The 12,756-nt window shown below is 42.7% G+C and overlaps 1 protein-coding gene across 3 annotated transcripts in view; it reads left to right on the forward strand.

Annotated features, from left to right (window-relative positions):
• The window catches only part of TUB (TUB bipartite transcription factor), a 76,333-nt gene that overhangs the window by 18,495 nt on the left and 45,082 nt on the right, over positions 1–12,756 (forward strand). The window contains exon 1 of one of the 3 annotated variants that reach the window (XM_016147402.2): positions 5,142–5,188. The exons of the other annotated variants lie outside the window; for them this stretch is intronic. Coding sequence (XP_016002888.2) covers positions 5,157–5,188 — 32 coding nt within the window. The 5' untranslated portion in view covers positions 5,142–5,156. Of the gene's footprint in view, positions 1–5,141; positions 5,189–12,756 lie in introns of those variants that run through there. 3 annotated transcript variants of the gene reach the window in all.

Raw genomic sequence — 12,756 nt, forward strand, 5'->3', positions numbered from 1 at the left:
GTTAACTATCTCCACTCCCTCACCTCCTGCTGAGTCCTCAGGCCACTACAACCCGGTTTTTGTCCCCACCTTGTCACCCATGCTTCTCATGCTGCTGTCTCCAGTGTTCTTACTGCAAATCCAGCAGAAGTCTTTTGGTTCTCAGTTTACCTCTTAGCATTTGATGTAGCCATGTGCGCTCTGCCTTTTGAAGTACTCCTGCCTGGCATTCCATGACCCCACACATTCCTTTCCCACCTGCCATTTTGGTTATTATTTCTGGTTTCTTCATGAGATTTTCTGCTTCATATCTAAGAAATTATTGCTTAATCCCAGGTCACAAAGATTTATGCCTATGTTTTCTTCTAAAAGTTTTATAATTTTAGCTCTTATATGTAGTTCATTGACTAATTCTGAGTTAATTTGTGTATATGCCTATAGTGTGAGGTAGAGAATCCCAAGTCATTCTCATTTTGGATATTCTGTTATCTCAGTACCATTCGCTGAAAAAACTATTATTTTCCTATTTAATTGACTTGGCATCCTTGCCAAAAATCAATTGACTGTAAATGTGAGTTTATTACTAGACTCTCAATTCTACTGCACTGATTTCTGTGTTTGTCCTTATGCCAATACCACAGTGTCTTAATTACTGTAGCTTTGTTGTAAGTTTTAAGTAAGGAAGTGTGAGCTCTCCAAATTTTTACCTTTTCAGGACTTTTTTGGCTATGTTGAGTCACTCGAATTTCCATATGAATTCTAGGAACAGTTTGTCAATTTCTGCAAAGAAATCAGCTGGTATTCTGATAGGGATCGTATTGAATCTGTACATCAATTTGGGGAGTATTGCCCCCATAACAATATTTAATCTTTTGATCCATAAACACAGGATACCTTTTTATTTAGATCTTCTTTAATTTCTTTCAAAGAAGTTTGTGGTTTCCAATGAACAGCCTTACATTCATTTTTTTAAAAGTATTTTATTCTTTTTTGATGCTTGTAATTGAATTATTTTCTTCATTTAATTTTTGGATTCTTTACTGCAAGCGTATAGAAATATAACTGATTTTTTATATTGATCTTGTATTCTGAAAGCTTGCTGAATTTGTTTATTTGTTATAATAGATTTTTAGCGGATACTTTAGGTTTTCTTTATAATAAATCATGTAATCTCTCAATAGAGATAATTTTACTTCTTTCTTTCTAACCTGGATACCTTTTATTTCATTATTTTGCCTAATTGTCTTAGTTAGAACTTTCAGTACAGTGTTGAATAGATTTGTCAAGAGCGAGCATCCTTGTTTTGATCTTAGGGGAAAACACTTCAGTCTTTCACTTTTTTAAGTATGTTGTTAGCTGAGGAAATCCTTTTTTAATGCTAGTTTTTTGAATGGTTTTATCATGCAAGGGTGTCAGATGCTTTTTCTACGTCTATTGAAATGATTACGTGGTTTTGTCCTTTATTCTATTGATATTGTGTGTTAATTGATTTTTGGATGATAAGCCAACTTTACATCCATGGGATAAATCCTACTTATGAGATATGTAATCCTTTTTATATGTTGCTGAATTTAGTTTGTTCTTTTGTTTGGTTTTTAATGAAGAAAACATATTTCATTTGGATCTTCTATTTACCATTGCTAATGCTGTTCATATATATGTTCAAATTGTCATCTAGTCCCATTTTCCTTTCTCTGAAGTACTTATTTTAACATTTTGTGTAGTGCTGACCTGCTGGTGATGCATTCTCTTAGATTTTATTTGTATGAAACAGCCTTGATTTTGCTTTCATTTTTGAAAGGTACTCTGTCCTGAAATAGAATTAAAATTGACAGTTTTTTTTTTTCTTTCGGTCTCCGAAGATGCCGCTCCACTGCCTTCAGGTTTGCATTGTTTCCGATGAGAAATATGCCACCGTTTGTTGTTCTTGTTGTTTCTGTTTGCACTTCTGCCCCTCCCCCACCCCCTTTTCTGGCTACTTTTAAGATTTTCTCTTTATTACCGGTTTTCAACAATTTGATTATGAGGTATCTTGGTGTAATTTTCTTCATATTTCTTCTACTTGAGGTCTTTTGAGGTTGTTGGATTCGTTCATTTATGGTTTTTATCAAAGTTGAAAAGGATTTGGGCAATTATTTCTTCAAATATTTTTTCCTGCCTCCCCCTTCCTTTTTTTCTTTCTATAACTCCGATTGCATGTATGTTAGACCACTTGATATTGTTCTGCAATTCACTGATACTTTGGGTTTTCTATTTTCAGTATTTTTTTCTCTCTCTGAGTTTTATTTTAGACTATTTCTATTTCTATGTCTTTGAATTCAGTGGTCTCCCCCCCCCCCCCCGCAGTGTCTAATTCTATGCTGGGCCACACTGAAGCCAGAATTATTTTCCCAAAGCTGACATCATCATATCGTCCCCCACTTAATGTTCTTCGGTAGCTTCTCTAAAGCTTTAGCATAAAGCCCAATTCTTAGTGGAGGCAAAAGGCTCTTTACTATCTGATTCCAGTTATGCTCTCCAGCATCCTCTCATCTTCTGCCTTTCCCACCACCATCTGCACCAGTCTTCCAAACTCATGCGCTCTCTTCCACTGCAGGGCTTCACCTGTGGTTTCTTTCATAGCTTCACCTGATAACACTTCTCATCATCCTTCAGGACTTGGTATCACCTCCTCCAGGAAGCCTGCTCAGATGTCCTCAGTCACACACAGTGCTAAACTCTATCATAAACCTTAGTCAGCTTTAATCATGGGTTATATCTGAATCTGCTGCTGGGCTCTGAACTTTCTGAGGGTACGGCCCTGTCTTGCTTGGTTCTGTACTTTTAGTAAAGGGCCCAAATAGATGTTCAGCGCATGCACTGAATGAATGAAAGCTGGGTATCAAGGCATGGCTGGCAGAAACAAAGAGACCCAAGGCCAGCTGCCCTTTAATGGCTTGATGTCCCCAGGACTATTCGGCCCAGAGCAAAAGAGCTTAGTGCAGCAGAACCTTCCTCTCAAAGTGGGCAGTACTGAGCTTGTGGATTCGTACTGTCTCCTGACTGGGATGTGCTAACGTACAATATAAGTCTGCTGGAAAAGGTTCCGTTTGCTCATCCATTTTAACAGTTACATTCTTTACTATCACTTGATTATAAGCTCCATGAAGGCAGGGGCCATGTCTGTGTCTTTTTGATTATTGTGTCCTCAGCCTTCAGTACACTTATACAGGAGGCACTCAGTAAATAACTATTGAATGGATAATAATAGCCTAAATTTACTGAGGGCTTACAGTATAGCACACAAGGTTCTAAGCCATATATACTATAAACTCATATAATAGTCACAACAACTCTATTGGGTAGATTCTGTTATTAGTCTCATTTTTCAGCTGAAGAAACTAGGACACAGAGTGGCTGAGTAAATTGTCCAAGGTCACATTGTCACATAAGTGGTAAGGAAAGCTTTCACAGATGTCTTCTTCTATTGAATGAATAAGTGAATGAATGTTTTGATGTATAATGTCTACAAAAGGGGACCATAGTAGATAAAGATATATTTCCTAAAACATCATCAGAACAACAGACTTTCCATAAGTGGACTATATATACTCAATATCAATGAATATACCTCTCTGTGTTATATAATTACATATAACATGCAATTAGATACAGTGTATATCATTACTATTAACATTGTGATCTTACTGCATGCCAGGCTTTGTATTAAGTGTTGTACATACAGTGTGTTATTTGACATTCACAGGTCTGTGAATTGTTATGGTATAGTTCAGGATCAGGGAGGGTAAACCCAAGATCATAGAGCTTATTACAGAGCAGAATTTGAGCCTACATCTTTATGACTGTACATCTATACTATATTAAGGGCTTTGCCATCCTCTCTCTCCTATAGACTGGCTGAAGCAGGGCTACCTTGGGTTTTTCTAAGCTCTCACTCTCCCAGGAGTGGGGACCATTCTAGTGCATGGTCCCCATTCATAGCCCTACTTAAAAGCGAAGACTCTTATTGACCTTGGCAGGTATTCCCAGGCCCTGTCCAATAAGAAAAGCTGAAGCTTGGACAGTTCAGACACTGTGGTTCACAGCCTCAGCATTTCAGACTTGAAGGGTGCCACACTGGAGCCTATCTTAGACCTGCAGAATCAGAATTTCTGATAGTGTGGCCCAAGAATCAGAATTTTTAAATAGTTCCCCAAGTGACTCTAATGTCCAGATATATTTGGAAACCACTGATCCAGGCTCGGGAAAGAGGAACTGGATACAACTGAGAAAAAGAAGCGGTGGCTTTTTGCTCAGGCCTACTTCCCAGCACCTGTTAGAAGCATGGTGGCATCATGTGTTTGAGCATATATAGTAAAATAACATTAAAAAATTTTAAGTTATATGTTTATTGTAGTAAATTCAGAATACGTGAAATAATAATATAAGGAAGAAAAATAAGATTATGTGTAATCCTAACACCCAGAGGTAACTCCTGTTAACATTTTGATTTATTTCCATTTTAAGCTTTTTTGAAGTATATATAGTATATATAACAATGTACAAATTTTAAGTGCATAGTGCATAATGAATTTTCACAGATGAATATGGTCGTGTTAACAAAACGCAGCCGAAGAAACATATTGCCAGCACACTACATGTTCCCTTTGAGCCCCATGCTGGTAACCGCTCCCTCTTAAAGAAGTTCTCCTGACTCCTAACATCATATATAATTTTTGCCTTTGTCTTACTCTTATATAAATGGAATAATTCATTATCTACTCGTTGAGTTTGGCTTAATTTGCTCAATATTGTATTTCTGAGATTAATCCATGTTAGGCATATAGTCCTACAGGAGTCAGTTCATTGTTGCTGTAGAGTGTTTGCGTAACTATAGCACAGTTTATATACCCATTCTACTGTTGATGGGCATTTGGGGGAATTTAAAGCATTTTGCAATTAGGACTAATGCTGCTGTAAACTTCTTATGCATGTCTTTTGGTGCATGTGTATGCACATTTCTTTGGGATATGTACCTTGGAGCAGAGTTGCTGAGTTGTAGATGCTGCCACTTTTCCATAATGGTTGTACCTATACACTTCACCAGCAGTATAATGAGTCCTGGTTGCTCCATGACCTCGCCAAAACTTAGCCTTTTCTGTCTTTTTATTTTAGCTGTTCTGGTGAGCGTGTAGTGTATGCTATTGCGGTTTGACTTTGCCTTTCCCTGGTGAGTAATGAAGTTGAGCATCTTTTCCTGCATGCATTTCTTTTTAATCTTTTACTTACATGCCCACCCCTAGTAACCTTTCATTTATTAAAAAAAAGAAGAAGAAATAAAAGGAAAATGAATAAGGCCAAACCATAAAGCAAAAAAATAAGATAAAGCCCCCCCCCTGCAAAAAAAAAAAAAAAAAAAGCGGGGTGAGGGGAAGGGAGTTAAGTACTATGTTATTTTCCCCTTCTGTGTAGTATGTCATCTTAAAATAAGTTCTGTGTAACTATAAGACCTTAAAGAAATATGTGCTCTGCTGTTCTGTCTTTTAGCTGTTCCGATGCTTTTCTTAACCATTTAATTTTAATTGTTCCACCAACACCATTCGTGTCCATTTCAGGATGCATTTTTATAAATTTTGTACTAATATTCTTCAAAGAAAGGCTCTGCTGACAAAGGGAAAGCTTCAGCTTAGGATGAGGAAGGAAGCCGTGGACGGCTGATGCCCAGACCTGGTCAGGGCTGCTGTTCCTCTGGGAGCAGTAGGGAGCTTCGCAGAGTTGAGTGGAGTTAATGACCATCGCAGAGTGGATTCTGAAAATAAGGTGGTTTTGTTTTGTGTCTGTTGTTACTACAGAACAGTGTTTCTTAATTAGAAAAAAAAAATGGGTTTAGACTCTCTTTAGGTGCTGTTTTGAAAAAAAAAAATCTTGGTGTTATCTGAAAAAAATGTGCAGTACGAGTTTGTTCACAAGTGGCAATTGTATATGTGTGTGCATGTATCCTTTTAACAAAGTTATGTAGACTGTTTTGTCATCTAAATTTTTCATGCAACATATTTTCCCATATAATTAAATATAATTAGACAAATATTGTTTTTAATAGCTATATAATAGTTTTAATGGACTTATTTAAATTTATTTAACCATTCTCCTATTTTAATAATTTCTAAATTCTCAGTGATGAATGTCTTTGTACATAAATCTCTGTGCTCACCTGATTACTTTCTTAGAATAGCTTCAGAATAGTGAAATTAATGGCTCAAAAAAAATTCCCGTTTTAAAGATATTTGTTAAAAGTCTTTGATACATTCATGTGATCACATTCCCTCCCAGAAAGACTGTCAATCCACCCTCTCCCCAGCAGTTTATGAAATGCGTCCTCTGATCAGTTCATATTTGCCAATTTTGCATTCACTTAAATTGCAGTGTCTCTTGCGACATAGAAACCTTGTTTATAACCTAATAAAATCTGTATGGTTTCTGAATTTAGGAACATGCTTAGAAAAGCTCCCCTACTCCCTACACACAGTTAGAAAACTATCCTCTAACATTTTCTACTTGTAGTTTTCTCCTTTTTCCTAATAAATCTTTAATCCATCTGTTATTTATTTTTGTGTATGATATGAGGTAGAGCTATAGAACTTCCCCTCCACCCCACCCCCACCACAAATGGATAGCAAGTTGATCTATATACCATTTAGTAAATAGTGCAACATTTCTTCAATGTTTTGCAACGTCATCTTTATCATGAGCCAGTTTCCTCTGCAGACGTGGGTCTATTTCCATGCTGCATTGGTCTGTGTGGTCATTCTCTAGCCAGGACCACTGTTTTTTGGTTGGTTCAGATTCATGATAGTTGCTGTGGCAAATGCCTCCTTATTCTTTTTTCTTTTACAAGATTTTCTTGACTATCTTGGAAAATTGGCTTATTTTTTCAGATGAATTTTGGAATAAATTCATTCAGTTTAAAAAAATTCTGCACTTGTTATAAAATTTGCATCAAATCTATAAATTCACTTGACAAAATAACAGTACCATACAAGAACAGAGGATGCATCTCCTTCATCAAGGGTGTTTGGATAGTTAAAATTTCGAGTTTGCTTTATTAGAACTCTAGTGTGTTTTCATATATGTTTTGTAAAGTTTTCTCGTGAAGTTCTCCTAGATGTGTTATTTTTCTATTGCTTTGGTGAAAAAGATCCTTGTTGTATTTTTAACTAGGTATTTCTGATACATAGAAAAATTATTTAGAGCTGGTGTGTCAGAGCTGGAGTCAGTATTTCAGAGCTGAAAGGGCCAGGTTGTTGTGTCGCCCTCACTGAAACCTGAGGACGCTGAGGCCAGAGGGTTGGGGACTTGCCCCAGGCCACAAGATGAGTCATGGCCAAGCTGAGTCTGGACCCCAAGCCTAGATGTCCAGCCTGTGTTCACCGAAAACCATCAAAGCTAGACAAAGAGAAGGACTTGTTATAATTAGTTAGGAAGCCAGCTACTGTTGCCATGGAATCTGAAGGCAGCATTCTGGGAGGACCAGGATGTGCAATTCAGGCAGAATAAGCTGCACTAGAGTGGGGCCAGTTTAGGATGACCAGTTTCTGGGCCTGTGTGTGTGTGTTGGGAGGGACACTTTCTAAAGAGGGAGGTGGCCACCTCACCATTGTCCTCTAAAACCTGGTCTGTTACTCTGGATTATTGCTGGGTGATGCTGTAAGAAGGGATGATGTGCCATTGAGATGGCTTCCCTGTGTCCATCAGAGCCCGGTCCAAAGCTGTTCTTAGAACTAGACAAAAGTGCTCTGAGTGGAAGTGCTTGGCATCTGCCCATCATGGGCCCCAGAGCCCCGCTGACATCTGCTGGATACTGACTTTCCCTCCCTCAGATGATGGGGTGGCCACACAGACATTGGGGTGATGTGAGCATAGACAGACCTCTTACCCCAGGACTCACTCTGCTGCTGATGACTCAGAGGGCAAGGATGATGCTGGAGTACAGGATGATGGTCCAGGAGACCTGACAGGGCTGACCTTCCAATGGAATTGCGGCTTGAGACAGCCAATGACAGTTGTGCTTCTGCCACAGCCTCAGTCTTACAAGACACAGGAAGGGGACACCCCAGAGAGCCTGAGCATCTGTGCACTTTGTAGCTAAGAGCTCTGACTTCCCTGTTCACCTTCCTGCCAACTCCTCCCATCAGGATTCCATGCCTCTGATCATCCGTCCCCACCGGCACTGAGAAAGGCTTGCATGCCCCCATGGAGGCCTGCTCTTGCTGGGCGGATATGGGAGAAGCTTCCCAAAGCAGGTGGGCATCTTAGTTTGGGGTTGGAGTGCTGAGGAGAGCAGGAAGGAAGTGGGCTACTAGAGCCACCTGTGGTACCTAAAGCTAGGTGTGAAGGAAACAAAGGTGTTTAGCCGGCAGTTCTTTCCCCATCCCTTCCCAAGTCTTGGTTGTCTTCCCTATGCCTCAGACCAGGGCCTGACTTTCAGGGAAGTGAGCTGTCACTCCAGAGAAGCTCACCCCAGCTTTCCTGCCTCATGCTGCCAGGATCCCTCATGTTCCTTGATCCAGGGAGGTTGTCTTGTCTTGGAACATGGGGGTGATATGGAAATGCCTGGAATGTATGAGCTCTGTGTATGAGATTGGCATATTTGAGCACCTGTGATATATATGTGAGTGTGGAAAGAAATAGAGGTAGGTGATGATATGGTGTGTGCATATATGTGCAGAGAAGGAAGGAAGTGTGTGTGGTGTGTCTGAAGTGTTGAGTGTGTGGTATTCTGGATGGGATGTGCGGTGGGTGGGGCGAGATATCCATTGATTTGTGAAATGCCTTGAGCGAGGGGTAATAGGTATTTGGTAAGGGGTACGCATGTATGAAGTACGTGAAGAAGTTTCAGGTGTGCATGCATGTGTGAGTTTTGTGGTGTGGTGGTTGGGTATGTGGAAAATGGATGTGTATGAGATATAGTTGGAGGCAAAATATGTATGTGGAGTATCTGAGGTGATGTACTCATGTAAGTTTGTCCACGCATGGTATACGAGAGTCTGGCATGTTATGGTATGTGGTGTGGTTTGGGAGGAGGAAGGCTGTGTGTGGGTCCAAAATATGTGCATAACATGTCTGAGGTAATGTGTGTCTTTGTTGGAGTGGCGGAAAGCAACCAGCGCATGAGTGTGCAGTGTGTGTGTGGAGAAGGGATAAGTGGGCATATAATCCTCCCTACCCGTAGGAGCTGGTGGGCCTGATTTACCCCCTTCAAGTTGAGGAACCTGAGGCTCGTGGAAAACAAGCACCATCCCATCTCTGGCAGCTCACAACCTAGACTCTAGAGGGTGGAGGGAGGGACCGGCCCCTCTGGTGGCCAGTGGTTCATGGCGGGTCATATTCAGGTCTTTACTGTGCTGGAGCTGACTTTCATCGGCTCATGAGAATCAATTCCGCAGTAGAGGAACATTTTTGTAAGCCAGTTGTTAAACATTGCCATTATTAAGAATTTCAATTATTGTTTTGCTGGTTGTCTACACTTAAAAAGTGATGGAACAAAATGTTACTAATACAGATTAAATTTTAAAGTTTGTTGTGTCTATAGCTGCTTCATGTGACTAGCACAAAATATTAGAGAAATATTTTTCCATTATTCAAAAGCTTATTAACCAGTTCAACAAAGATGTCACTCCAATCACTGATGAACAAGAGAAGTTCTGACACATCTTTCTTGTTTTACTTTCCTCTTGGTAAATAAAAATATCAACCAACATTCAAGCTGTAACTATACTCATTTGTCATTTCAACCATAGGCTGTATTCAGATAAAGGGTAAGGCAAAAATCAGTGAGTACATTAATTCTGGGACAGTCATCTGGCTATGTGGAGTTTTTGTTTGTAAATTATGTGCTGTACATCCTTTACATCAGCAAAATTTAAAATAAACTTATTTATATAGGTACATGGAAACATTTCTTAGAGAGCTGGGTGTTCAACATCACCATTCAAAGCCCCCAGTGAGCCCTGCGTGACTCAGCCCTTACATGTCTACTTCATTGTATGTGGGCTGAGGTCAGGGGGTAGGTACAATCTGCAGAGGCACTGGGAACAGCTTTTTAGTCTTCCAGACAAGCTGTGGCTTGTCACTAACTCAGCTATGACCTTCCTGGTCCTGGATATTGGGGCTCACGTGGAAGGCCCATTTATTCATTCTCTGTGTCAGGTGCCAAGGATTCACAGGAAAGGCAAAGACACAGTCTCTTCCTGCATGTAGCTTTCAGCCCAGATAGGGAGATACACAGCACCCATGGGATCTCTGCTGAAAATGCAGAGGCTGTCTTTCAATAGGTCTGGACAGGGCAGTGACCAAGGAGTCTGCAGTATGCCTGGGAATGGTGAAGAACCTCAGGCCATGCTTGGAGAAACATTGATCTGGGGAGAGGAGAGGGTGTGTGAAGATGCAGAGAGATGAGAGAGATCAAGTTCTGTTTTGAGATCTTCAAGGAGAATTTCAGAGTGGCTGGAGCAAAGCAGGGGCAGGCCAGCCTGGAGGGGAGGGCAGAGAGAAGCAGGAGACAGGGAGGCAGCTCACATCGCCTTGTAAGCCTCATGAGAAAGGCTTTGAACTCCATCCTGTGGAAGGAGGGGCTGTGGAAAGATCCTCATTAGCAGATAGTTAAATGCGCAGATTGACTTTGAAAAGTGTGATGCTTGTGGAGTGGGCAGAACCAGAGGTGGGGAGGCCGAAAGGAAGCTGAAGACACACGAGGCCTAAACTCAGACAGAGAAATCACAGACAGAGTGGAGCGGGCTGATGGGAGGGCTTCTCAGGGCTAGATGAACGAGAGGAGTTGGGTAGCATCTTGGGTGTTTGAGTGGATGGCAATGCCACCTGTGTTGTCAGGAAACACAGGAGGAAGAGCAGGTCTGGAGTGAGAAAAGATTGGTTTCGGACCCGGAGATTTAGGGGTGCTTCTGGAGGGATCCAGAGGCATTTGGTGCTCTAGGGAGCCATTAGGAAGTTGGCTTGGGAGCCTGTGAGGTTAGGTAGGGGAGCCATGGGAGTGGAGATGTCACCTGAGACAACACAGAATGAGAAGCATGTCAGAGCAGCTATCCGGATCCAGCCCTGAAGGGCCAGGAACTCTGGTGCCTGTCTCGGCCTCATTTCTGGAAGGGGTGGTCCAGTTGCCAGGTCTGTCCATGTTGGAGAGCCAGAGAGAGAAGGTCAGAGGCATTCAGAACCATGGCAGGGTGGCTGGCTGCCTTCGGCGAGGAACTGGAGGCCACATGGTTAGGAGCCATGGGCCACAGTTCAAGCTCCAGTCCTGGCTCTGCTACCAACTTACTGTGTGACCTTTGGCAAATTGCTACCAACTCTGGGCCTCAGCTTCTTCATCTGCAAATGGAAAGGTTGGATCAGACCAGTGACTTTCAAACGACATCTGGAGCCCCAAGTTCACCCAGCAGTATCTCTAGGAAAGCAGTGGAAAGAAGGGAAGAGGCCGAGGGTGTGGCTTTCCAGCCCTTGCCCTGCCCCCAGCTTCATGCAGAGCCACTTGCTTTTATGTTTCCTGTGTTGGCTGCCAGTTGGGTCAGAGGGCCCAAGTCTGCGAAGCCTGAAACACAGGCGCTGTGGAGCCTCAAGAGCAGTGAAAAGCGATGAGGAGACCAGATACCCTGTAGAGCTGCAGTGCGCGCCTCGATGCCCATTTCCCACCCAGGGCAGCCAGGGTCATGCCCGCAGCTACATCGGACTTGTCTCCGCCTAGTCGCGGGCAGTTTCATCAGTTGCTGCAGCTCAGCCTGCTCCCTCCTCTTGGCAGGCAGGTCACTGGCCTCTGCCATCAGTGCTGAGTGGGGTCCATGTGACACCCGCCCTTCCCTACAGCTCCCAGGGACAATGCAGCGTGAGGCTGAAGCAGCAAGGTGTGGCCTCCCTGTCCCTTGATGTTCTTTGTCTATTGTTTCTACAAAGATAGAGCAAGGATTCTCTGAATAGGATACAAACATTTGGGTTCTTCCCAAAGCCTGGCCTCAGGGACAGTGCCAACAGTGCACTGGAGGCCTTAGCGTGTAGTGCCCTGGCTTCCTCCAGCCCCACCCAGCTGCCTCTGACGCCCTTGACAGCTGGGCAGGATCAGTCAACTGGAGGTGATGCTGGGCTGAGACTAGCATGTGGGAGGGCCGTGAGAGGGGAGACCCCAAGAAGGGACAGAAATACCCTTCCAGGGCCCCTACAGGGAAGACAAGGACCCTTCAAGTCTGTGTGGCCTCACATCCCCTAGGAGCCCATGCCTGGCTCCCCTCCCTCCAGACAGGGCTTCTGAGCTGCATACACCCTGTAGTGAGGGAGTCCTCTCAGAGGGACCAGAGATCACTTGTTTACCCCATGCTCCTTCAGCCCAAGCTCATGTCTGAACATATACTATCCTCCCATTGCTGGGAAGGTTGTCCTACTCCTGCACCAACCCATAAGGAATCCTGACTTCCAAATCAGGCCCCAGGACTCCAGGCTTGAAGATTGTACCTTTGGGGACCTCCAGGGTCCCCCAGGTCCCTGCTAACTTGGGAACAGTTTGAAGGAAAATTTCAGCAGAAGTAACCTCCTCCTTGTTACTTCAACACACTAGATAGGACTCAGGAAGTTGCTCAGGACCCCTGGGAAGAGGCCCCCACCCCTTCCTGGAATCCCTTCCTTTTCCTTCCCCTGCTGTCTCCATTCTTTAGGACTATGGAGGCCACTTCAACTGGTTCTCACTTGGTAGGGTGGTTGGATGGAGGCAGGGATGACGACTCTCGGTGTTTCCTGATA

This window comes from Rousettus aegyptiacus, unplaced genomic scaffold (genome assembly GCF_014176215.1).
Source record: "Rousettus aegyptiacus isolate mRouAeg1 unplaced genomic scaffold, mRouAeg1.p scaffold_m13_p_5, whole genome shotgun sequence".
NCBI classification, from domain to species: domain Eukaryota; kingdom Metazoa; phylum Chordata; class Mammalia; order Chiroptera; family Pteropodidae; genus Rousettus; species Rousettus aegyptiacus.